The sequence below is a fragment of the Sus scrofa genome, chromosome 2 (assembly GCF_000003025.6).
Source record: "Sus scrofa isolate TJ Tabasco breed Duroc chromosome 2, Sscrofa11.1, whole genome shotgun sequence".
Lineage (NCBI taxonomy): Eukaryota > Metazoa > Chordata > Mammalia > Artiodactyla > Suidae > Sus > Sus scrofa.
This window is the reverse complement of record NC_010444.4, coordinates 77,489,277-77,512,067: the sequence shown is the minus strand read 5'-3', so window position 1 is coordinate 77,512,067 and position 22,791 is coordinate 77,489,277. Positions and strand designations below refer to the sequence as shown.

Here is a 22,791-nt window from a genome sequence, read left to right as displayed (position 1 = left end):
GCACTCTGGGAGACTGGGCTGGGGGTCAGGGTGGGTGGGTGGGTGGGTCCATCCCTCTGCTCTGCCCACCGCCCATCCTGAGGGGCTCTTCCCACAGAATGACAGAGGTGGCAGGCAGGTCCAGCAGCCCATCTACTCTTGGTACAAAGTCTAGGGGAAGATAATCACAGCACTGTGGCGGGGGAAGTGGGGGGAGAGAAGGGCGTGGACGGCTTCCCTTTGTTCAGCTGGGCCACTGCCCACTTGGCAGATAGGACCTGTGGGAGCTCCCCCCCCACCCCGTTCCACCCTCATAAAAGAACCCCAGAGCCCTGCCCTGGGCCATTGTTGAGGCCACAGCAGCATCATGGCAGACCGCTCCGGGCACCTGGCAGCCCTGATCCTCCTCGGAGCAGCTGTATGTGGTGAGTGGACCCGGGACTGGGGTGCCAGCTGGGGGCCCCTAGCCTGCAGCGCAGTCAGCCATGGACCCCTCCGCTCAAGAGGATGGCCCTCCAGCCCCACTAGGTGGGCAGAGAGGGGGCAGGGTCCACATGAACAGAAGGCTCTGAAAACCAAGCAATTCTCAAAACTTTGAATCTAGTGAGTTCAGAGAGCCTCTGGTTCTACAACAGAAAGCCCAGGCTGGGAGCAAACGGCTGGCAGGATGTTGGGTCTGATCAGCCCCACTTGTCTGTGTCTATATTGAAGTTCTAGGGCCCAGTGTGTAGGTACGCGGAGTCTGCCCCAGACTGTCACTCCCCACCGCCCGGTCTGTCTTCTTCAGCATCCCTCCCTGGGCCCCCAGAGTTTGCAACTCTTTGGGGAGGATCCCAAGGAAGGAATTTCAGTCTGAGGGTGCCAGAGCCGCTCTCTTAGAGGGAATCTGAGGTCTGGGCTGCAGTCACCCTCACTCGGACCTGCATCCTCCAGTGGCACAGCCCCGTGGCCGGATCCTGGGTGGCCAGGAGGCCAAGTCCCACGAGAGACCCTACATGGCATCGGTGCAGGTGAACGGCAAGCACGTGTGCGGAGGCTTCCTGGTGTCTGAGCAGTGGGTGCTGAGTGCAGCACACTGCCTGGAGGACGTGTGAGTGGCCCAGGACCAAGAGCGGAATGGGGGAATTGGGTGTCGGGTGGGGACATGGCTCTGATGTGAGCCCACTCCACTTCCAGGGCCGAGGGGAAGCTGCAGGTTCTCCTGGGTGCGCACTCCCTGTCACAGCCCGAGCCCTCGAAGCGCCTGTACGACGTGCTCCGCGCCGTGCCCCACCCAGACAGCCAGCCTGACACCATCGACCATGATCTCCTCCTGCTGAAGGTCTGCTAAGTCTAGCCGCAGTCCCTCCAGCTGCACTGGGGGCTGCGCTGCCCCTAACGCTCGCTTCCGCCCCCACCCTCAGCTCTCCGAGAAGGCCGAGCTGGGCCCTGCCGTGCAGCCCCTTGCCTGGCAACGAGAGGACCACGAGGTTCCGGCAGGCACGCTCTGCGACGTGGCCGGCTGGGGAGTGGTCAGTCACACTGGCCGCCGGCCCGACCGTCTGCAGCACCTGCTCCTACCGGTGCTGGACCGCACCACCTGCAACCTGCGCACATACCACGATGGCACCATCACCGAGCGCATGATGTGCGCGGAGAGCAACCGTCGGGACAGCTGCAAGGTGCGAGGGCGGGAGGGCTGAGAGGGGGCGGGCATGTGGGGAGCTTAGAGAGTGGCCAGGCTCTACAGCGTGAGCGTGGCCTGAGAAGTGAGGGCTGGGTGGGCGTGGCAGAGTTGAGAGGGGAGGTGGGATCTGGGAGAGGGTGCAGATAAAGACAAAGCCAGGGCGGGCATGGAGAGGGCTAGGAATGGGGCAGGGTCGGAGGCGGGGGCTGCTGAACTCAGACAAAGGGCGGAGTAAAGCTTGAGGGGCAGAGCTGAAAGTTGGGAGGCGGCGCCTTGATGGGCTGGGCCTGGGAAGATTGCTGAGCGAGAGAGCCTGTTGGGGCTGTAGGGATGAGCGGAATTGCAGCAGGTTCAGGTTGAGCCTGGCCTGGACCCAGCTCTCAAGCCCCCGCCCCACGCAGGGCGACTCCGGAGGCCCGCTGGTGTGCGGGGGTGTGGCCGAGGGAGTGGTTACCTCAGGCTCCCGAGTCTGCGGCAACCGCAAGAAACCCGGCATCTACACGCGCTTGGCGAGCTACGTGGCCTGGATCGACGGAGTGATGGCTGACAGCGCAGCCGCCTAAGGAGGACCTAAGGGACAGGGCGGTGGTCACCAGGCTTAGCAATAAAGTCATCCATTCCTGCATCTGAACCTTTTATTATTATTTTTTTTAATGGCCACACCAGTGGCATATGGAAGTTCCCTAGCCAGGGACTAAATCCAAGCTGCAGCTGGCAACAACCCACTGAGCCAGGTATAGAACCTGCACCTCAGCAGTGACCCGAGTGGCTACAGTCAGATTCTTAACCCACTGCACCACAGCGGGAACTCCCCGACCACCTTCACTACTTTCACATTGCCTGTGGGAGCACACGAAGTGGACAGTCCAAAAGGACTGCGGAAAATAGCAAGTGAAACCTTTTTTTTTTTCCCCCAACCTTTTAGAGCCACACCTGTGGCATATGGAGGTTCCCAGGCTAGGGGTCGAATCAAAGCTACAGCTGCCAGACTACACCACAGCCACAGCAACGCAGGACCCAAGCCACATCTGCAACCTACACCTCAGCTCACAGCAATGCCTGGATCTGTAACCCACTGAGCAAAGCCAGGGAAAGAATCCGTAACCTCATGGTTCCTAGTCGGATTCATTACCACTGTGCCAGAACGGGAACTCCACAAACAAAAACCTTTACCTTGGTAGCAGTGGCAGGAGGTGACAGAAAGGCGTGCCTTGGGGTGGGGACCCTCGGGGGTCAAAAGCCTGGCTGGAGCTGCCAGGAGTAGCTTCATGTCTGGGCCACAGGGTGGCACCCTTACTCTTTCCTGGAAATAGAAGAGGCACCCCAAAACGCAGAAGCCTGGGTGGGGGTGGGCGGGGTTCTCCAGGTCTGGCTAACATCCAACTGCCCCTTTGCTTCTTAATTGGAACGTGAGGGCCTACTGTGTCCAAGACCCTGCTCTGGGCTGAGATTTAGGTATGCAGAGAAGTTGTGTTCTTATGATCCATGTCCCAAATCTGGAAACAGGCTGAGAGACCCTGCGACTCTCCTAGGGCCACACAGAAGCTCCTAAGCAAAGGCTGGAACTGAGCCCAGAGCCACGGCCCCTGTGTTCATAGGCCAACCCCAGGTGCCGAGAGGTCACTGACAGGGAAGTTGATAGGTACCCCTGAGCAGTCACGCTGTCCAGGTGCACTTCTGTGAGGTGCACTCCTGTGAGGTGACTCAGAACCCAGGTCCTGAGGCGCTGTGCCTTTTCTCCCACTTGGATGAGGGGTCTTTGAGGCCTAGCACCTACTAGGCTCCAGGTTTTGGGGGAGTTTTTTTTGGCGGCACGTGGAAGTTCCTGAGTCAGGGGTCAAACCCACACCACAGCAGAAACAAAGACAGTGATCCTTATCTTGCTGTACCACAAGACAACTCCTAGGCTCCAAGTATCAAGCCTGGTCCACAAAGGGGGTCTCTGACATCCCGTTGGTTGAAAAAGAGACTGAGGGTTTGAGAGATGAAGTCATCCATGAGCACCTGTTGAGCTCCCACTGTGTACCAGCCTCGGGCGGGTACTACGGATACAGCTAAGACCCAGCCCAGCTCACTGGAACCTGGTCAGATGTCCCCTTGCGGGGGAGGGGACTCACCCAGTCACTGTGACCACAAGCCTGGGATCCTGCTCAGTGTATTCATGGACCCCGCATGTGATTTGAGAAGCTGAACACATTTAACTGAGAGGGAAGTGGGAACTTAAGTGCTGGTCATTCAGCCGTCAGACTCACTCATCCAGTAGGTATTTCCTGAATGAGACGATGTTACCAGGGAGTGGCTCTGAAACGATCCAGGTGGCAGTGGGTGGTGGTGCAGGGAGATTACCAGGTTCAGCAAATAAAAATGCAGGATGGGAGTTCCCGTCGTGGCGCAGTGGTTGACGAATCCGACTAGGAACCATGAGGTTGCGGGTTCGGTCCCTGCCCTTGCTCAGTGGGTTAACAATCTGGCGTTGCCATGAGCTGTGGTGTAGGTTGCAGACGCGGCTCGGATCCCGCGTTGCTGTGGCTCTGGCGTAGGCCGGTGGCTACAGCTCCGATTCAACCCCTAGCCTGGGAACCTCCATATGCCGCGGGAGCGGCCCAAGAAATAGCAACAACAACAACAACAACAAAAAGACAAAAGACAAAAAAAAAAAAAAAAAAAAATGCGGGATGTCCAGTTAAGTGGGAATTTCAGAAAAACAATATACTTTTCTAAGTATACCTCGTGTAATTTTTGGGACAGATTTATACTAGAAATGTATTCAGTGTACACCTGAAATTCAAATTTAACTTCGTGCCCTGCATTTTACCTGGCAGTGGGTACAGATGAAGAGACTGGCCCTGTGGGTGAGCTGGAGCCTGACTCTCCCAGCCTGGAGGGTGCGTGCAGGACCAGATGGAGTGGGTGAGACAGGCAGAGGGGGAGGCTCCAGGGGCTTCCAGGCAGGAGATACAGACTGGATGCCTTCCACAAATCGGGGGTCTTTGAGAATCCTGCGACTGCAGGGCCTCTTCTAGCAATCCCCTCAGTGCTTGTGGTGGGGCAAAGGGACAATCCTGAGCTACAGGGGAGGGCAGGACTAATGTAGGGCGCAGAGAGGGTGGCCTGTGGCTATGTCCCCACCACCGCAGAAGGGACCCCACCTGCCATAGGGAGTAAAGGGCTGCTTCCCGCTTCTGTTTCCAGAGGACAGTGGCTTCAGCTTCCTCATCTACCACAGGTACCCATGTCCCTGGCTCTGAGAGGCTGAGGGCCCAGGGGACATGCAGCTCAATGGACTGAACTACCTGTGTCACACCACCACTTGCTGTCATTGACACCATGTGGACCCGTGTGGACACATGGTGGGGACAAGGAATGTCATCACCCACAAACCCCGCCCCCAGCCCAGAAGAACATTCCAGCAGGGCCCACAGCAGGTGCCACCCCACCCCAGGAGCCTGATGCTCCTGGACAGCCAGGCACATTTATGCCCACTGGGCTCATCACAACAGTTCCTGAATGTTCTGTTACCACTGCTGCATCGGAGACCACCCCAGACTTGGTGTTCACCCATCATTGTGCTCGGCTGTGTCAGGGTCCCACGGGCACAGGGCTTGTCCTCACTCCACCACCTAGGTGACCTGAGGCTCCAGGATGAGGGCCCAGGAGCCAGGCCAGGCCCCACCAGCCTCAGGGTCACATGGGCCACTTCTATGCGCAGGACAGATCACAACAGCTGCCAGTCCCCAGACCCTGGGGGAGAGGACATGGACCCATCAAAAGGTGGTGGCCAGGTGTAAAACCCTCAGTTTAACCTTAAGCCCATCAAATATGAGTGCAAGAAACAAGCTCATTTTCCTAAAACAATTAACTAGTTTAAAGACTTCAGAGTGACTTGAAAAAGGCAAATTTCTTTAAAAATATATGGTCAAATGAGGTAAAAAGCTGAGAAAAAAATACGCAGGACTCAGAAGAAAGGCCTCCTCCAGGCTGTGGCACCGAGGGGAAGGTCAGGGAGGGCTGGGAGGGCCGCCTGGAGCTCTCCTTCCTCTCCTGCATGGGGGAGGCCACCCTGAGGGGACAGAGTTGCCAAGGCCATCAAGTGCACGGTTGCGGTGGGAAAGCGGTGGGAAAGCGGCAAACGAGGCCCCCCGACCCAGGTAATGGGGCCCCTGGGGTGCCACCATGCCCTGAAAGCCCAACACAGCGCCCACATGGCCTGCCCCCTGCCAGCCTCCAGGAGGAAAACAAGAACCAATTACCACTTAACAGGCTGCACTGAGCCTCAAGGCCTGCGGGGAGCCGGCCTTAATCGGTCCAAGTGGTTCAGGCAGAGGGAGGACCCCTGGGGACAAGGCCTGAGCTCCCAGAATCCTGGAGGAGGAGGGCAGGGAAGAAAGAGACAGAGATGCTGGGAGGTGGTGGGAGCACGTCCACCGCCACTTCCAGTCCATGGCCCCGCAGGAACCCCTGCGCCTCGCATACACGAGGTGCTCAATATGTGCTGACAGAGTGAGAGAGCAACACGCAGGGGCAGAACCACAGCCTGGGGAGGGGGAGGGAGGCACCAAAGGAGGCGGCTTCTGGGGTGGCACCTGGATGCTGGGAAGACACCTGCAATCCAGTGTGGACATTTGCTGGACCTGCCCAGCCCACAGACCGCGGGACAGAAGCACACAGCACAGACAGGTACAGTTGAGGAGACCGAGGCAGGGCTCGGCTGGTGTCACTGCCAACAAGCAGTCACTGTGCCCAGGAGGTTCATGGGGGACTTTCTAAAGGACAAGGGCCTGGACTGTCCAGAATCCTCCGAGCTGGGACCAGAGGCATCCAGAGAGGTCACTGGGCTCGCCGGGGGGCAGCCTGGGAGCTGTGGCTCTGCCCGGGGCAGAGAGGTCTTGTCTCCAGTTGGCATGGCGGCCATGCAGCCAGGCCCTCCTCCTGAATCCCTGGGATCCACCACTAGGCTCCGAGGAAGAAAGAGGAGTGCCCACTGGGCTGAGGACACCAACTGGAGGCTTCAGGTTGGGTCCTCACCTACCCCGTTGGTCACGGGGCACTAACTGTGCCTGAAAAGATTTCCAAAGCACAGTTCAAGGTGGCGTTGTCTAACGCACCCGCTGAAGGTCCAGAGTATGCAGCTGCTCTGCCACTGGCGAGGGGACAGCGTGGCCAGCTTTAAATCCATCAGGAACCCACTTACATTTTGCACAGCAAAGGAAACCATAAACAACCAAAAGACAACCTACAGAATGGGAGAGAACATTTGCAAATGACACGACAGACAAGGGATTCATTTCCAAAACATACACACAAAATATACACACAGCTCCTACGGCTCAATGATAAAAAAACCCCAAATAACCCAATCAAAAAATGGACAAAAGACCTAAAGAGACATTTCTCCAAAGAATAAACATGGATGGCCAGTAGGCACATGAAAAAATGTTCAACATCACTAATTATTAGAGACATGCAAATCAAAACTACCATGAGGTACCACTTCATACCAGTTAGAACAGCCATCATCAAGTCTACAAATAACAAAAGCAGGTGCGGAGAAAGGAAGCCCTCCTACACTGTTGGTGGGAATGTAAATTGGTGTAGCCACTATGGAAAACAGTGCAGAGGTTCCTCAAAAAACGAAGAATAACCATGTGATCCTGCAATCCCACTCCTGGGCATCTATCCAGAAAAAACTACAATTCAAAAAGATACATGCAACCCTATGTTCACTGCAGCACTATTCACAAGAGTCAAAACATGGAAGCAATCTAAAGACCATCGACAGATGAGTGGATTAAGAAGATGTGTGTGTACATAATGAAATATTATTCAGCCATGAAAGAGAATGAAATAACACCATTTGCAGCAACATGAATGGACCCAGAGAGTCTCATACTCAGCGAAGTTAAGTCAGAAAGAGAAAGACAAATACCATATGATCTCACTTTCGTGGAGAATCTAAAATATGACACAAATGAACTTACTTACAAAACGGAGTCACAAATGGAGAAAGCAAACTTATGGTTACCAAAGAGGGTGAGGGAGAGAGAAACTAGGAGTTTGGGACTAGCAGATAGAGACTACTATATATATAAGCAGAGGTCCTAGGGCACAGCAGAGGAACTACATTCAATACGCTGTAGTAAACCATATGGAAAAGAACGTAAGAACGTCTATATACTATAACTGAATCACTGTGCTGTAATCTGAAACTAACACAACACTATAAATCAACTACACTTTAAAACCACGTGGAAAAAAAATCATCCAACTAATATTTAAAACCATATTAAGCAGGGGAAAAAAGGAAAAAAAGAATCTACTTACACAGGGCTGGGCCCTGGTCAGGGGTAGCTGAGAGGCAGCCGCCGCCAAAGCCCTCCACACAGGCAGTTCTTGATCCAGCGCTGCTCCCACTGTTTGACAGCTGTCGCCTTATTGGGCGACTTGAGCATGGTGACGCAGCCGCACCTGTGGGCAGAGCCGCGCAAGCGGGGCACTGCGTGGGGCTGGGCTCCCACCTGCCACAGGGCCTCTGCACATGCTGTTCTGCCCCAGGAATGCTGTTCCCTGCACCACCACCACCTACACAGAGCTAACGCCTCCACACCCTTTCATCCCAGCTCAGATATCGCCCCCTCCTGTCCCTGAGTAGAGGGAAGAGGGGCTGGGGGTCCAAGTCCCGACTCGGCCCGTCCTTAGTGGTGTCACTCTGGGGCCTGTTTGCCAAGCACAGCCCTCATCAAGTGCAGACAGGGAAATGGAGGCATGAGGTGGCCCGGTGTGGGGACAGCGCTGGTCGCAGCAGCGAGGGCGACGCTCACCTGGTGCAGGCCTTGCACTCCTCTGTGGGGTAGGCGCCCAGGTGCAGCCTCCTCAGGTGGTCCATCTTGGGCTGGCCCGGCGCCCTGACCAGAGAGCTCATGAGAGCAGGGGCACGCACGCGTACGCAGGCCCCCCCACGCACACACGTGCATGCACGTAGGCATGTGCACGCCCACACGCACATGCACGCAGGCCCACCCACACACGTGGGTACAGCTCCATCTCCCAGACACAAAATGTGTGTGATGCGCACACATGTGGGGGAACCAGGAGCTTCTGTGAGTGGGGCTGGTACACGCCCACCCTCTGCCCACAGACCCTGCCCAGGCCTGGCACCTCGGTGACACCGGAGAGCCTGATGGGAGCCCCCCCGGGGGGGAGACCTGGGGCGGGACTGCCTATGATACTTGTATTACACATTTGAAAACTTATATGAAAGAGTGTAAAACCCCTTTTGTGACCAGCCATCTTTTCCTGAAACCCAAGCACAAACCACGGTGTGTGACTCATCAGGCCGTTCTTCCCACAACAAGACCAGGAGGAAAATGCTGAAGGTTGGAAGCTGAAGGAGCAAAGCCCAGTGCTGGAGCAGGGTGGTGGGGACACCAGCTCCTTCCTAGTGACGGCCTGTCAGGAATTCATTCTGTGAGTGCCTGCCAGTCGAGACAGCCCATGGGGTCCTAAGTTTGGATCATGGCCCAGCTGCTTTCTGATTGCACCTTTGAGGCTCAGTGTACTTGCCTAGAAAGGGGGACAAACCCCAGCCCATGCCGTGGGGGCACTATAGGGTTAATACAGCAGGCACAGCATCCAGGTCATCTCTAGGCCCTAGAAAGGTTCGGATTCCCAGGGGCCTTGGGCCTGGCCAGGCAGTCGGTGTGGCAGGCAGTGCGATTTATGGTGGGGGATGGGGGATGGGGGAGGGTGTCATGTATCAGCGTGAGCCGGGAGGGCACTGGAGCCCGAGTATCCAAGGTCAGCCACGTGGGCCCTTCATGCGGGTGATGACAGACCACAGGGAGGATGATGTCACCCAGACAAGTGAGAGCACAAGTCAGTACAGGCCAAGATCACTAGACGGAGGGAAGTGACGTGGAGGGGGTGCCTGAGGGACAGCATTTAGGTCAAGCTGGAAGGAAGCAGCAGGCACAGCATGTGCAAAGGCCCTGAGGCAGGCCTGAGGGAGGAAGTCAGGTGGGTTTTGGGGAGATCCTTCAATAAGGAAGGTCCGTGCAAAGGCACCAGGGCAGAGATGGGCACGCACCTGATGAGGCCATCCAGCTGCAAGGTCGTGGCGCTGCCAGGCAGAGTGGGAGCCTTGCCGAAATGCAGACGCAGGGGCTGCTTGGGCTGCAGGCGGCTGACGAGGCCATCGCTGACGGGCAGCCAGTCAAGGTTAGGGATGAGCAGCTGGCTGGGCAGAAGACAGCACTCATCCACCAGTGCCTCATCTGGCTCACTCGTGGGGCCTTCATCACGGCCTGCAGGGAAGGGACCGTGGGGATGCCGTGCTCAGTGGCTCTTCCAGAGCACTGCCTCCCAGGAGGCACCATGGCCTCCTTGGGGCTCAGAGAGCACCAGGTGCAGGCTGCAGCCCTGCCCTGACTTCCTGGGTGGCTCTGGGAAGCTTCTACCCCCTCTCTGGCCCCAGGCTTCTCCTCCGTAAAATGGGAAGTCATTCATTTTAAAAATACACAGGGGAGTTCCCGTCGTGGCGCAGTGGTTAACGAATCCGACTGGGAACCATGAGGTTGCGGGTTCAGTCCCTGCCCTTGCTCAGTGGGTTAACGATCCAGCGTTGCCGTGAGCTGACGCGGCTCGGATCCCGCGTTGCTGTGGCTCTGGCGTAAGCCGGTGGCTACAGCTCCGATTTGGCCCCTAGCCTGGGAACCTCCATATGCCGCGGGAGTGGCCCAAAGAAATAGCAAAAAGATAAAATAAATAAATAAATAAATAAATAAAAATAAAAATACACAGGAATGGGAGTTCCCATCATTGCTCAGTGGTTAACGAATCCGACTAGGAACCACGAGGTTGCGGGTTCGATCCCTGGCCTCGCTCAGTGGGTTAAGGATCTGGCGTTGCCGTGAGCTATGGTGTAGGTTGCAGATGTGGCTTGGATCCCACATTGCTGTGGCTGTGGCGTAGGCTGGTGGCTACAGCTCCAATTGGACCCCTAGCCTGGGAACCTCCATATGCCATGGGAGCGGCCCAAGAAATGGCAAAAAGACAAAACAAACAAACAAACAAACAAACAAAAAACACACAGGAGTTCCTGTTGTGGCTCAGTGGTTAATGAATCTGACTAGGAACCATGAGGTTGCGGGTTCAATCCCTGGCCTCGCTCAGTGGGTTAAGGATCCAGCGTTGCTGTGAACTATGGTGTAGGCCAGTGGCTACAGCTCCAATTAGACCCCTAGCCTGGGAACCTCCATATGCTGCAAGTGTGGCCCTAAAAAAGACAAAAGACAGAAAAAGAAAAAAAAAAAAAATGGCTGATGTTTAATGAGCTCCTATACTTTGCCTGGACCCGTGCTGGGAAACAATGGGGGCCAAAATAGCCAGTTTGACCTGTGGGAGCTTATATTCTGCTGTGGGGGAGATGCAACAGGGCTTGTATTGTGGTAGGGAACAGGGGAAGAGAGCTGAGTGTCTTACAGCAGATCCAGAGCTTCGTGAGCAGGCGGAAAAGCAGGGACATGCTGTCCTGGGTGTCTGAGGTGGCCGTATACACAGGCAGGCAGCTGGGCTTCAGCAGGCCCCAGATGCGGATGACGACCATCAGCTCACGCAGCATGCCCAGCGAGGTGCCGTCCCGCAGGAAGCTGTGGCCTGGTCGCAGTGGGGAGCCCTGTGGGAGGAGCCCTTGGTCTGTGTATTCAGTGTGTGAGGCATCCTGAGACCTCAGTAGGTCCTAGGGGAGGGGGCTTCCGGGTGGGGTCAGGGCTTCAGGAGGGGCAGGGGCAGAGGAGGTAGGGCTTCTAGGCGCACCTGGTTGGGCAGGCTGGCCAACAGGTAGAGCACAAAGTCTCCCACCCACTGCAGGAGCTGCTGTAGTGCCTGGAGCGTGTTCATGTCCAGGACAAACTCTTCCGTCTTGAGGTTGATCATGACCTTGTCAATGTCTGAGAGGGGACAGGCAGTCAGGGGCGGCTGGGACCTCCCTGGACAGGCCGACACCATCATAAACAAGTAAATGAGGGCTCTGCATGGCCAAGCCCAGGACACCTGGAGGGAAGGGCCAGATAGAGGGGCTCCAGATGTCCCCCTTGGCCTTCAGAACGCCTACCTGCCCCTTGGACCCCTTGTGCCAGGCACCCTGCAGCTAACGAGAGCCTCTAGCAGTGCCCGCATGGATACCTTCCCCCAGGCTGGATCACTTTGCTCCCATTTTCACCTGCCACAGTGTGTCCCCACACTTGGCATGTACAAGATGCCCAAGGGGCCCTCTTTGGTGAGCTTAGGAGGGTCCTCTTTGGCCACCAGGACAGCCTGCAGTGTGGGACCCACCAACGTCTGTGATCTTGGTGCAGATCTCGGTCAGCCGGTCACCAGGACTCTTGTCGGGTGTGTTGAGGACATGAGGGCGCAGCAGCGATTTGAGCGTGGAGCTGATGGCAATAAGGAAGAGCTTGGCATGGTAGTCGCACACCCGTGTCACCGTGCAGGGTGAGAGCTTGCAGAGTGAGGCTTTCATGGCCAGGATCCGGGTGGAGAGGACCTGGGGGGGTGGGCACTGTGAGCAGGCTGGGTATTCACCTCAGGGGCAGGAGAGCATGAGGTGCGGGACCCGAGGGACAAGTAGCTAAGCCTCTCTGGGCCTCACCCCCCTTATGGCAGAATCAGGTAACATTCAGGCTGTCAACCTGGATGGGGGTCTGCCCACATCAGAAAACTCTGGGTGGTCTTGACTGGGGGCCCCTGGCACGAAGTGGGCGGGGCCAGGATGCTGTCACACCCTGTCCCTGGATGTTGCCAGAGGATGACCCAATGCGGCATTTCCCCCAGATAACCGAAAAACGTGAAGCATAAAAAGGTACACACACAGTATGGCTCGATAAGCGAGCGATTTGATCATTCCTGGCCCAGAGCCGTTTCCTGGTCCACACAGCAGTCTCATGTCTTATCAGGCTGCTGGGAACCGGACCTTTCTTTCCTGTTTCATCTTCTGACTGGTTACCGCTGGCACAGAGGCCACCTTCATTCACACTCTTAAAAGTGCTGATCTCCGCAGCCGCCACACTGAACTCAGGGAGCCTCTGGGTTTTCCAGGTACACAGCCGTGTCCTCTGAACCATCATTTTCTATCCGGCTCTCCCATCTTTAACCCCTGGTTTACTGCCCTTGTCGCCGGGGCTAAGGCCTCAAAGGCCACCCAGAGTCGGGGAGCATCAGGCCCACAACCACCCACTCTCTGACTGAGGCAGCCACTCAGGAAGAACTGGGCGTCTGACCTGCAGGTCACCCAATAGAAGCCTAGGCAGCAGCAGAGGAGCGCGCACCTGTTGCAGCTCAGCCTTCTGGCGCGTGTACTCCTCATGCAGCTTCTCCACCAGGCTCTGCACCATGCCAGGCTGCACGTGCAACAGGATGTCCCACCAGTCGTAGCCGGTCACCATGCAGTACTCCAGCAGGAAGAGCAGGTGCCGCAGGGCCAGGCCCACGTCCAGAGCGTGGCCCAGGGAGGGCGAGATGCGCAACATGCTCAGCTGCCAGGAGAGGCGGGGCCGTGAGGGGGAGGGCGGGGCCTGGTGGGCAGGGAGGGCTGGGACCACAGGGGTCCAGGCCTGCCAGGTCTGGTGGAAGGGCTGTGGCGCCCTGGCCCATGGCAAGCCCTAGGTTTCTGTGGCAAATTCCACAGCACACAACAGCCACTCATGGAGCCCATTTCTAGGGAGTGGGCAGGGAGGGGCGAGGTGTGAGTATGTACACAGATGTGCATGAATGTGGGTGTGCGAACACGTGTGGGGTGTGAATGAGTGTGTAATTGGGAGTAAAGTGAGCAAGAAGATGGCCCACCGTCCTGCCAGGCTGTGGACAGGTTCCTCTGGGGACGAGAAGACAATGCTCACGGAGCACCCACTATGCCAGGCTGTGGAAGGCTCACCTCTGCCTTCACCCAGGACTCCTTGCAGAGCAACCACACGAAAGACTTCCTGAGCTCCTCCTGCACCCGAGCAACTCACCCAGCCACAGCGACCCCAGGGCTGGGGACCCTCCCTAGATCCCCCCTGAAGGCACACTTCCTCACTCACTCCCTCCCAGGCCCACCCCAGCAGGCAGGGGCTGTGGATGCATCCCGAACAGCACTTACTCGGCCGTGGTTGTCGATGCCCACAAGGGCCAGGGAGGTCCAGGAGAGCTGCATGGCCTTGAAATGGACGGCAGGGCCTGTGGTCCGCGGACGCTTGATGGCTGGCTCATCCATGGAGCGTGGGGCTGCAGAGCTGTAGAAAACGGCCATGGACTGCAGCGAGAGCCGGTGCACGATGTGGACACTGCCGTCGTGAAAGGCCAGGGCCAGTCCTGTAGGCACATGGGGTCACACACACCACAGGGCCTGGAACACACCCGTGGGGCCCACGCCCAGCTCTGGACAAAGGGAAGTGGCTGCTCTACCCAGCAGAGGCTGCCCTATGGAGGGGTGAGCCCCAAGCCACCAGAGCCCTCCATGCCGGTGCCCGGCAGCCGCCCCTGACACCCCGGTATCTTGCTAACAGCCCAGGGGCATCAGAGTAAGCAGCCTTGCTTCCCGGGTACATCTCCCCCACTCCCCTGCAAGAGCCAACATGCAACTTCCAGGGGGACAAATGGAGGGGTGGGCAGAGGGGACAGCAGATGCAAAGGCCCTGGGCCCAGGCACGGCACGCAAAGAGTGAAACAGAGGTCAGCGTGGTCAGGGGCTCTTAGAGCCTGAGGCCTAAAATCCCGAGCGGGCTGGGGGTGTATAGTGCCAGCCTCCAGGGACCAAACCCTCAACCAACATCTCAGCTACTAAGGCCCGGCCTGGGGCCCTGAGCTGGAAAGTTTGTCCCAAGTTCCCTCCTCCCCCTTACTGATTTCTAAGAGCCTTCTACATATTAAAGAGCACTGCTTCTCAGTGGCCTCGCAGCCCTTTGTGCTTATCTGACCCTGAATTTGGTGTTTACATCCGGGAGGCTGAGCCCAGAGTCCACCTCCCCCTGGGAACCCTGGAGACGGCCCTACCCAGGCCGGGGTAGAACTGGGTGTCGCTGGCCACCTTCAGGTCAGTGTTGGTGAGCGAGATGGGCAGCTTGGGCAGTGCCACGGCGGACACACGGTCCAGGTCGTTGGTGGCTGACAGGATCCGCCATTTGAGAATCATGGGCTGTTTGTCACCAACTGAAAGGGGACCAGGAGACAGACAGCAACAAGGTGAGGACAAGGCTGAAACACAACAGGGTGGCCCTGACCCAGCACCCTTCTTCTTTGGGGCCCCAGCCAGCCAACTGGCTTAGGACAAGCACATGACCCGCAGGGTGGCCCCTAGGACATGGGGGTGGGAGGAGGCACCTGTCTGGGTCAAGAGGCTATCAGCTGGTAGGGACATCACCCTTGCCCCCAAGAAAAAGCACTGAAAAGTGGAACTTACCCCCCAAATTCCCCTCATGACTCAGCCTGCTTACACTTGGTTTGCTGTCCCTCTGATCTGAGGGGCCTGGGATGGAACGCCAGCTCTCCCCACAAAGCCTGAGCTGGACAGACAAGTGGCCCAGATGGACCCCTCCCTGCACCCACAGTCTCAGCATGATGAGAAAGTCTCCCATTGAGAGGTGGGGTGGATCCTCAATCTGGGCTTGGCCCATGGGATCCACATTCCCAGCTGCCTCAGGCGCACAGCAGGTACCGGGGACCAGGATGGAGCAATGGAGGGAGCCCAGGCCAGCACCATCTGGGCTGTGGATTTTGAGCCAAAGCTCGCAGCTGGGGTGTCACATGGCAAAACTGGCTCTGACATAGCTCTTCTCTGCCCATCCATCCCAAGAGGTCTGCTGTGGACAGCCACACATGAGGGGACTCTCAGCAAATGTCATGCCCTGGGGACACTGAGACCCAGAGAGGGGTGACACTGCCTGAGGCCAAAGTGGACTAATGACAACACAGCAGGGCTGTAACGGTAACAAGCACAGCAAGGCCCGAAGAAGGAGCACGTGCAGGCCAGTCAGCACCCAGCATCCCACACCTGACCTTGGGCGTTTCTAGGTTTCAGAGGGGAGCATCTAGGTTACAAAGGGGACCCCTAAGGTCAAAGGTGGAGCTGCCTGCAGAGCTCAACCTGAACCCAAATGTCTACTCAGCCCTCAACCATGGGCCGGACTGTGGCCGGCAGAGCGGGTGCCTGAGGTGGAGATGGGGAGGATGAGTGTGCCGGGCAGGGGACCAGTGTGGGCAAAGGCAGGGAATGAGAGCAGAAGAGGCAGGTCCAAGAGCAGCGGGGGACTGTGGGGCTGGAATGTGCGGTGGCATGTGAGCGCAGCAGCGAGCACTTCCAGCATCTGGACGCCTGTGTGAGGACCAGACTATTGGGCGATGGGAGGCCCTTCCACATGAAACAGGGTCCTGCTTGTGACACGGTCCCAGGGCTGAGCAGGAGGAATTGAGGTGTTCAGGGGGGGCAGGCAGCTGGGATAACAGGTCCCAGGGCTGGGAGCAGCCTGACAGGAGAGCCTGAGGCTGCCTCAAGGACAGACTAGGGGACTTGGGAAGGGCCTAGACTCCGTGCAGCCCTGCCTGCCCTCTCAGGAGAGGCAGCATGACCCTCTTGGCATTTAAATCCTCCACAACCACCTGTGGGCGGCGGGAGCCGAGCAGAGCTTCTTGACTCAGCTCCTCAGCCACTCCAGGGCCATTAGCTCGTCCATCAGCGGGAACACAGCCCTATGTGCAAGGCAGAGGCGCAGGAGAACCAGGGTGGTGGGTGGCTTTCTGGCTTCCCGGCTGCGCCAGGTGTGTGTGTGTGGCAGGGAGGGTGGTCTTGGTGGGGGACTCTGCGCTCCGGGGATGGGCAGTTCACAGCCCTGCACCCTCCTCTGAACCAGGGCTTCCGAGGACTCTGCCAGGGGGCTGCGTATGGGTGCCAGGCTGGCTGAGCAGGACTCACCCGCGGGCGAGAGCTGCTGGAAGATGTTGTTCACAGGCAGCCCCTCCTTCCGCAGTGACCAGCACTCCACCACGCTGGTCGTCTGGCTGGATGCGCAGAGCAGCACCTGGTGGGGAGCGGCTGGGTGAGGGCGCCTCTCCGGGGCTCACACCACAGCCACCTCACATCCTCACAGTGGATTCAAACTAGGCCCACCTGTCCTGCATTTGCACCTGCCCCCCCACCTCTCATGGGGAGGGCCGAGTCACCCCATGGTGCCCCCAGCAGAAAGTGCGCAGGGGGCCAGGGACATGAGCTGGGGCTTCTCAGTGCGAGGTTACCAGGGGGGACCCTGGGTAACCTGCTATGGCTGCCTGACCCTCATCCCCAGAAATGTCTCCAACCTGGTCCCAGAACCTGCGGTGGTGTCACATCATGTGACAGAGACTTTGCAGGTGGAGTTAAGGCCTCTGGGATGGGGATGGTCCTGGACTCCCCAGGGGCCCAGTGTCATCACCAGGTCCTCATAAGAGGGAGGCGGGAGGGTCAGAGGCAGAGAGACAGGAGATGCCGCGCTGCTGGCTGTGAGGATGGAGGAAGGGGCCGCGAGCCAGGGATGCGGCGCCTCCAGAAGCTGGAAAAGGAGGAAACGACTCTCCCCTGGAGCCCCTGGAAGGACCAGCTCTGCCAGCACCTGGGTTAGCCCCACGGGGCCTGGCCTGACAATGCAAGGCAGCGGGCTCACCTGCTCCGACATGTCGCGGGCCAGGAACTTGAGGTGGGTGATGGCGGGGACGCGGTCCCTGCGGTTGAGGTCAGTGGTGCAGCGCATGAAAAGGGAGGGCAGGATCTCAGTGTCGATGCGGCACTTCTCACTAACCACGCTCACGCACACCTTGTAGAACTGTACTGGGGATGCGCTGCTGCCGTCCGCTGTGGCCACCACGATGTTGCCGCCGCCCGTGAAGGCGATGTCAGCCAGGGCCACACGGCCACGCAGCCGGCACAGGCTCTCTGTGGAGGTCAGCACCTGCCCGCTGGGCTTGAGCAGGGACACAGTGACCAGGCCACTGACCGTCACGGCAATCCAGCCCTCCATGGGCTTGCCCCCAAACAGCGTGAGCGAGGGTGAGAACTTGACACGAGAGAACTTCTCGCCAAAGCTGGAGGCGGCCGACTGTGGGGGAGGAGCAGGGTCAGCTCCAGCCGCTGCATGATGCACTGCAGCCATGGGCAAACAGTCACCGTCCCCGGGCCTGGCACTAAGCATGAGGAAGGAACAGGAGAAAAGGTCCCTCTCCACAGCATCAATCCAGGAGGGCCTCCTGGCTCTAGGACGAGCAAGCCATGTGAACCCGTGGCAGCTATGGGCCCTCATCTCTCACCGGCTGCGAGCCCAGCCCTGTCACACCTGCTCGCACTGACCCCTTGCCATGACCTGCTGTCAGCCCCGTTTGATGATGAGGGATCTGAGCTCCCCCGACCCAGGCAGCTCCCTCTGAATGAGATGCTGGGCTGAATCAGAGAATCTGGAGAGGAATTCTAGGATACTGCTAATTCAAAAGGTAGGCTGGATTTTGAGGACAGTAGCCATCAGTTAAATGGGCGGCCTACTGAAAACACAGGTGCTAACAGCTTGATGGTGGGTGTGAGATGGGCCCAGGTGAGAAAGACCAGGAGGAGCAAAAGGCGTGAGAGGGGGAGCCAGCCTGAAGCACCACACCTGCTCGCTCAGGCTGGACACCCACCTTTTCCACGTGCAGGGCCAGCTTCACACCATTGTGCAGCCAGGACAAGGCCACGATGGGGTCCCCCTCCACCAGGCTGCCCACTGGGCTCTCCCAGCTGTTGGCCAGGTGGTCTGCCATGGTCCAGCACTTGATCTGCCCATCAGCATCGGCCGACAGCAGCCGGGAGCCTGCAGGGGAAGAGGGGGGCAAGCCTGTGTCACAAAGCACCCCCCCCAGTACATCTGGGGCCTGGGATGGGAGACAAGCAGGGGCATGGCACACATGTCTCCCAGGAACGACTCTGGTCACCAAAAATGGGAGGAGAAGGAGCCGAAAAGCCACAAGGCCAGGGCTTTCATCCTAGTTCTGGACAGTGGGGACATGACCAGGAAAAGACAGAACAAGTAAGCTTGGGATTTGAGATCAAGGGTGAGCCCCACCCTCACCTGACTGGTCCCACTCGAGGCAGGTGATGGCCTCGCTGTGCTCCGAGTTGATGGAGTGCACGTCCCAGGGGTGCTCCGTATCCAGGATGTGGATCATGCGGGTCAGGTCTGCAAAGGAGGGCCAGGTCAGCGGCAACAATGGCAGGGCCTCGAGTGCCTGATGACCCCAGGGGTAATGGGAGCAGGTCCATGACTCTGCCTCCAGAGAGGCTACAACCACTTTCAAAAGAGACATAGAAAATGGAACTGGAAAAAAACAAACCCAAAATGCTAACAGAGAGTGGCTCTCTGGGGAAGGTAATGCCTTTTTTTCTTCCCCTCATCCAAAATGTCTGTGTTTTTCTCCTTTCCTCTAGGAGCATGTGTCATTCAACAATAGCGAGAACACAGGCCCAGCAGGCAGGCTGCAGCTCAGAGGCTTTCAGAAGCCAAGCAGTGACATATAAGGTCTGGAAAACTCAGGCAGGAGCCTCAGCAGGGGCTGGGGACCACCCTCATCTGGACAGGTCCATCCCCTGGGGGTGATTCCAGTGCCCCCTGGTGCCAGGTGCCCTCTGGGCCCTCACCACCCCTCATCACACATGAGGGAACCCTGAGAGACTGGACAGGCCTGGAGGTCCATGGGCACTGGGGCACGAGCCCATGCGGGGGGCAGGAGGGGGCGCACCCTGGTCGTCGTTTCGGAGATCCGTGGTAAAGGCGATGAGGTTGCGGCAGGACCAGGCACAGGCCAGGGGCACCGAAGGGCAGTGCGTGCTCTTGGGCCATTTCTCCCACTCACAGACGTACGCCAGGTCCATGGTGCCCGGCTGCCAAGGTCATACACAGAGGGCGGTCACCAGCTTCTGAGGGAGGGAGGACCAGTTTGTCACAGACGTTCATGCAGGGCCTCAGGGCCCAGAGCGCAGTGCTGGATGGTGGGTCACTGCAGGGACCCAAAGACTCAATCCCTGCTCTGTGTATGTCAGGGGAGCTATATCTGACACATGGATGGCCAGGGAGGCCTCCCAGCGTAGAAGTGAGGGATCCAGGAATGCAGCCTGGAGGAAGGATATCCCAGGCAGGGGGAACAGCCAGTGCAAAGGCCCAGAAGCTGGACCAAGCCCAGGGTCATCAAGGAGCGGCAGGGGGCCCATGTTGCTGGAACTGAGTGAGAGGAAGGGAGGGGTAAAGTGAGGGTGGGGTGGGTCATGCAGGGCCTGCGCTTTCACCCTGAGTGAGGTGGGAGCCCCAGGGGAGCTGAGACCTTCTTATGTTTCACACACCCCTCTGGCTGTCTGGAGAGAAAGGCTTAGGGACAGGGTGGGGGTGACCATGCCAGTCCAGGTGAACAATGATGGGGACCATGAAGCAGTGAGGAGAGGTGGGACTGCTCTATCCTTAGAGAAGCCTTTGGCAGAGGCAAGGAGGCAGGATGGGGGGCAGGCAGCAGCTTGGTGCAGCACTTCAAAGGTAACAACCGCAACGGAAACAATGAACATTTCCACCTGCTGTCTATGTGCCGGGCATTGATTACGGTTATTTTCACCGTTACCAGAACCCAATGAGACTGTATGACCAACCCATCTTTCTCAATCACTTCCCCCAGGCCTCCCGCTTCCTCAAGCCTTGGCCAGGAACCCCAAGGCCCTGCCCAGAGGCCCCTTCAGCAGTCTTTAAGCTCTGCCCTCAAAGCTCTCCAGCCCCGCCCCCTACAATATTTGCTTTCCAGACCCCAGTCCCAATTTGCCCCTTGTGTTCCCAGGGATAGCTTAAATTTGTTCTCTCCCCAGGGTCTCCCAAACAACTCGCCTCCCTATAACCACCTCCAAATTCCCAACCCTCCAAGTCCCGCCTCTTTTTGCCACTTCAGGCTCCACCCCAGGGACCACTACCCAATAGCCAGGTGCTGGTCTCCAGTGGCCGCCTTCCAGCCCACCAGAATCCCCAGGCCCCTCCCCAGGAAAATACAGCCTTAGACCTCCCAACCCCTGATCAGGTTCCAGGCCCAGCCCCGATTTTCCCCAGCTCGGAGTGCCCGGATTCCCAGACGCCTCAGACTTTCCCCCAAGTTTCCGTCGCGACCCCCCCCCCCCGCCCAACGTGCTCCCGGGCGCGTACCCAGCACCCCTTGCTCTCCAGGCCCGCCCTCTAACCCTACAGGCCCCGCCCCCGGCCCGCTAGTCGCCGCCGCGGCCGTAGGCACCGTCCTGAGGCCGGCCCAACGCCCAAGTCCCCAGTCCCCGCTCACCGGGACGGCCTGTTCTCCCAGCCGAGCGGACGGCCACGGCCTGCACTCCACCTATCGGCGCGGCTACGGCACCGCCATCTTCCCCGGATCAACGAGTCGCCCACGTAGCGCGGCCGTTTCCCGGAGACTTCTGGGACAGCAGCGGCTCCGGCCCCGCCCCACTACCGATATAATTTGCATACATACATTGATAGTTTCCCAACAGCCACCCGAATTATATTTCGTGAAAGAACACTTTCTCAACTTCAGTGAGTAGCCTCATTCTGTTAAGCTATTGTTGCACTGATATCAGAAAAGAAGAGACAAGTTACTGAGTATTTTTCTTCTAAACGGAATTCACCCTTAGCGTAAAGTATTTTATACTCCGCCCTATAAATAGCGGTCGGGTTAACCCCGGTGTCGTGCTCGCTTCGGCAGCACATATACTAAAATTGGAACGATACAGAGAAGATTAGCATGGCCCCTGCGCAAGGATGACACGCAAATTCGTGAAGCGTTCCATATTTTGCTTTTCCTTGCTTCTTTTCCCCGTAAGCAAGACGGCTTAACCAGTCGTGGGCTTCTCTGGATTCACTCGTCTCCCGCTATCAAAAGCTGGTTCTTTTTCTGTCGGGCTCTCCCCAGTTGGGAAAGTCTTTTCTAGGAAGACCTCCTGATATTTCGGGGAAGGTGTACTGGGCTGCAGTTAGCGCCTGGGCAAAGGTATGGGGGCCGGGCTCAGGGAATCGGAGTGGGAAGAAAACAGCCAGCTAGGGGCAGCCGCAGGACCGAGTCTGTGTGTCAGTGCAGGAGGCCTGTGGAGTCCCCTAGAGCCACCACACCCGCGCCCTGAAGTCCAGACTGGCCTCCAGGCACCAGAAATTCGGTCCCCTTCACAGGTGGGAGCCTCCAAGCTGGTTAATCCAGTATCTCCTGATGTCCTCTGAGCCATTTGGATTTCCATTATTTAGCATCTGTGTTTAAAACTTTTTAAAATGCCTGTTAAAATGGAACTCAGCACACTTAGCACCCAGTTCTTGGTTTCTAAACGTTGCCCCAGTGAAAGGAACTGGGCTCCTGGGCGAAATGCCTGGTTCTAGAAGGCAGCACAAATATGCAGAGGAGCCCGGTGCTCAAATAAATAAATACCCCGCCTCAGTGAGACAGGAATCACTGAAAGAGCTCCCAGTATCCAAACCTGGAACAATCTGAGCAACAAAATGAAAGGATATTGTGTTGTAACCCAAACAAGAAAGCGAATGTCCAGGCGTCTGTACTGATATAAACAGTTAAATAAATAAATACACAGGGGGAAAGAGACAAATGTCACCTGCAGGATTCCCAGTAATTGAGGCAGATAATCCATCTTCAGGGAAATGGAGATCAGGGTGAGGTTCAACAGTGAGGAGCCCTGTGGACAGCAGGGACCCCTGATTGGGGCCAGGTGAGAAGGGCAATCAGGATAAAAGCAGATAACCCAGGGTGACACAATTTAAAGACACTGGTAGGAGGCCGCATAAAGATGTAGGCAGAGGCTGGAGGGATGTGGCCAAGAGCCAAGGGAAGTCAGAGCCCCCAGAATCTGGAAGAGATGGGGAATACCCTCCCCTGGTGCCCCCAGAGGGAGCTCAGCCCTAAGTCTCCTTGATCTTGGCCTCCAGAACTGGAAGAGGCTAAATTCCTGTGGTTTTAAACTGCAGCGTGGTGTACTTTGTTCCAGCCACCCAGGAAGCTCACATGAGTGATCTTTTTGGAGGTCACAAAGCTGGGAAGTGGTGGAGCTGAGGTCTGAGCCCAGGCACCCGGGAGGGATTGAGCCACACAACAGAGCCAAAATGACC

General features: G+C 57.6%; 2 protein-coding genes across 7 annotated transcripts in view; one reads left to right on the top strand and one right to left on the bottom strand.

The window, feature by feature from the left end:
- Positions 1–21,115, bottom strand: part of MED16 (mediator complex subunit 16) — a 35,920-nt gene extending 14,805 nt beyond the window's left edge. For 3 of the 6 annotated variants that reach the window (XM_005661362.3, XM_013994797.2, XM_013994798.2), the window contains exons 1-15: positions 20,972–21,115; positions 19,409–19,586; positions 18,742–18,849; positions 18,314–18,483; positions 17,311–17,742; positions 16,587–16,692; positions 14,672–14,827; positions 13,779–13,990; positions 12,967–13,173; positions 11,975–12,185; positions 11,456–11,589; positions 11,123–11,315; positions 9,729–9,945; positions 8,464–8,547; positions 7,967–8,110 (exon numbers count right to left, since the gene is read on the bottom strand). In XM_005661362.3, the coding sequence (XP_005661419.1) occupies positions 7,984–8,110; positions 8,464–8,547; positions 9,729–9,945; positions 11,123–11,315; positions 11,456–11,589; positions 11,975–12,185; positions 12,967–13,173; positions 13,779–13,990; positions 14,672–14,827; positions 16,587–16,692; positions 17,311–17,742; positions 18,314–18,483; positions 18,742–18,849; positions 19,409–19,541 (2,490 nt within the window). In that variant the 5' untranslated portion in view covers positions 19,542–19,586; positions 20,972–21,115 and the 3' untranslated portion in view covers positions 7,967–7,983. Of the gene's footprint in view, positions 1–4,371; positions 5,387–5,486; positions 6,879–7,966; positions 8,111–8,463; positions 8,548–9,728; positions 9,946–11,122; positions 11,316–11,455; positions 11,590–11,974; positions 12,186–12,966; positions 13,174–13,778; positions 13,991–14,671; positions 14,828–16,586; positions 16,693–17,310; positions 17,828–18,313; positions 18,484–18,741; positions 18,850–19,408; positions 19,587–20,971 lie in introns of those variants that run through there. The other 3 variants (XM_013994796.2, XM_005661361.3, XM_021084290.1) reach the window with 3 other exon arrangements.
- On the top strand, positions 80–2,276 carry CFD (complement factor D). The gene is made up of 5 exons (XM_013994801.1): positions 80–404; positions 913–1,069; positions 1,156–1,300; positions 1,383–1,640; positions 2,047–2,276. The coding sequence occupies exons 1-5, from the start codon at positions 347–349 to the stop codon at positions 2,206–2,208; spliced, it is 780 nt and encodes a 259-aa protein (XP_013850255.1). The 5' UTR covers positions 80–346; the 3' UTR covers positions 2,209–2,276.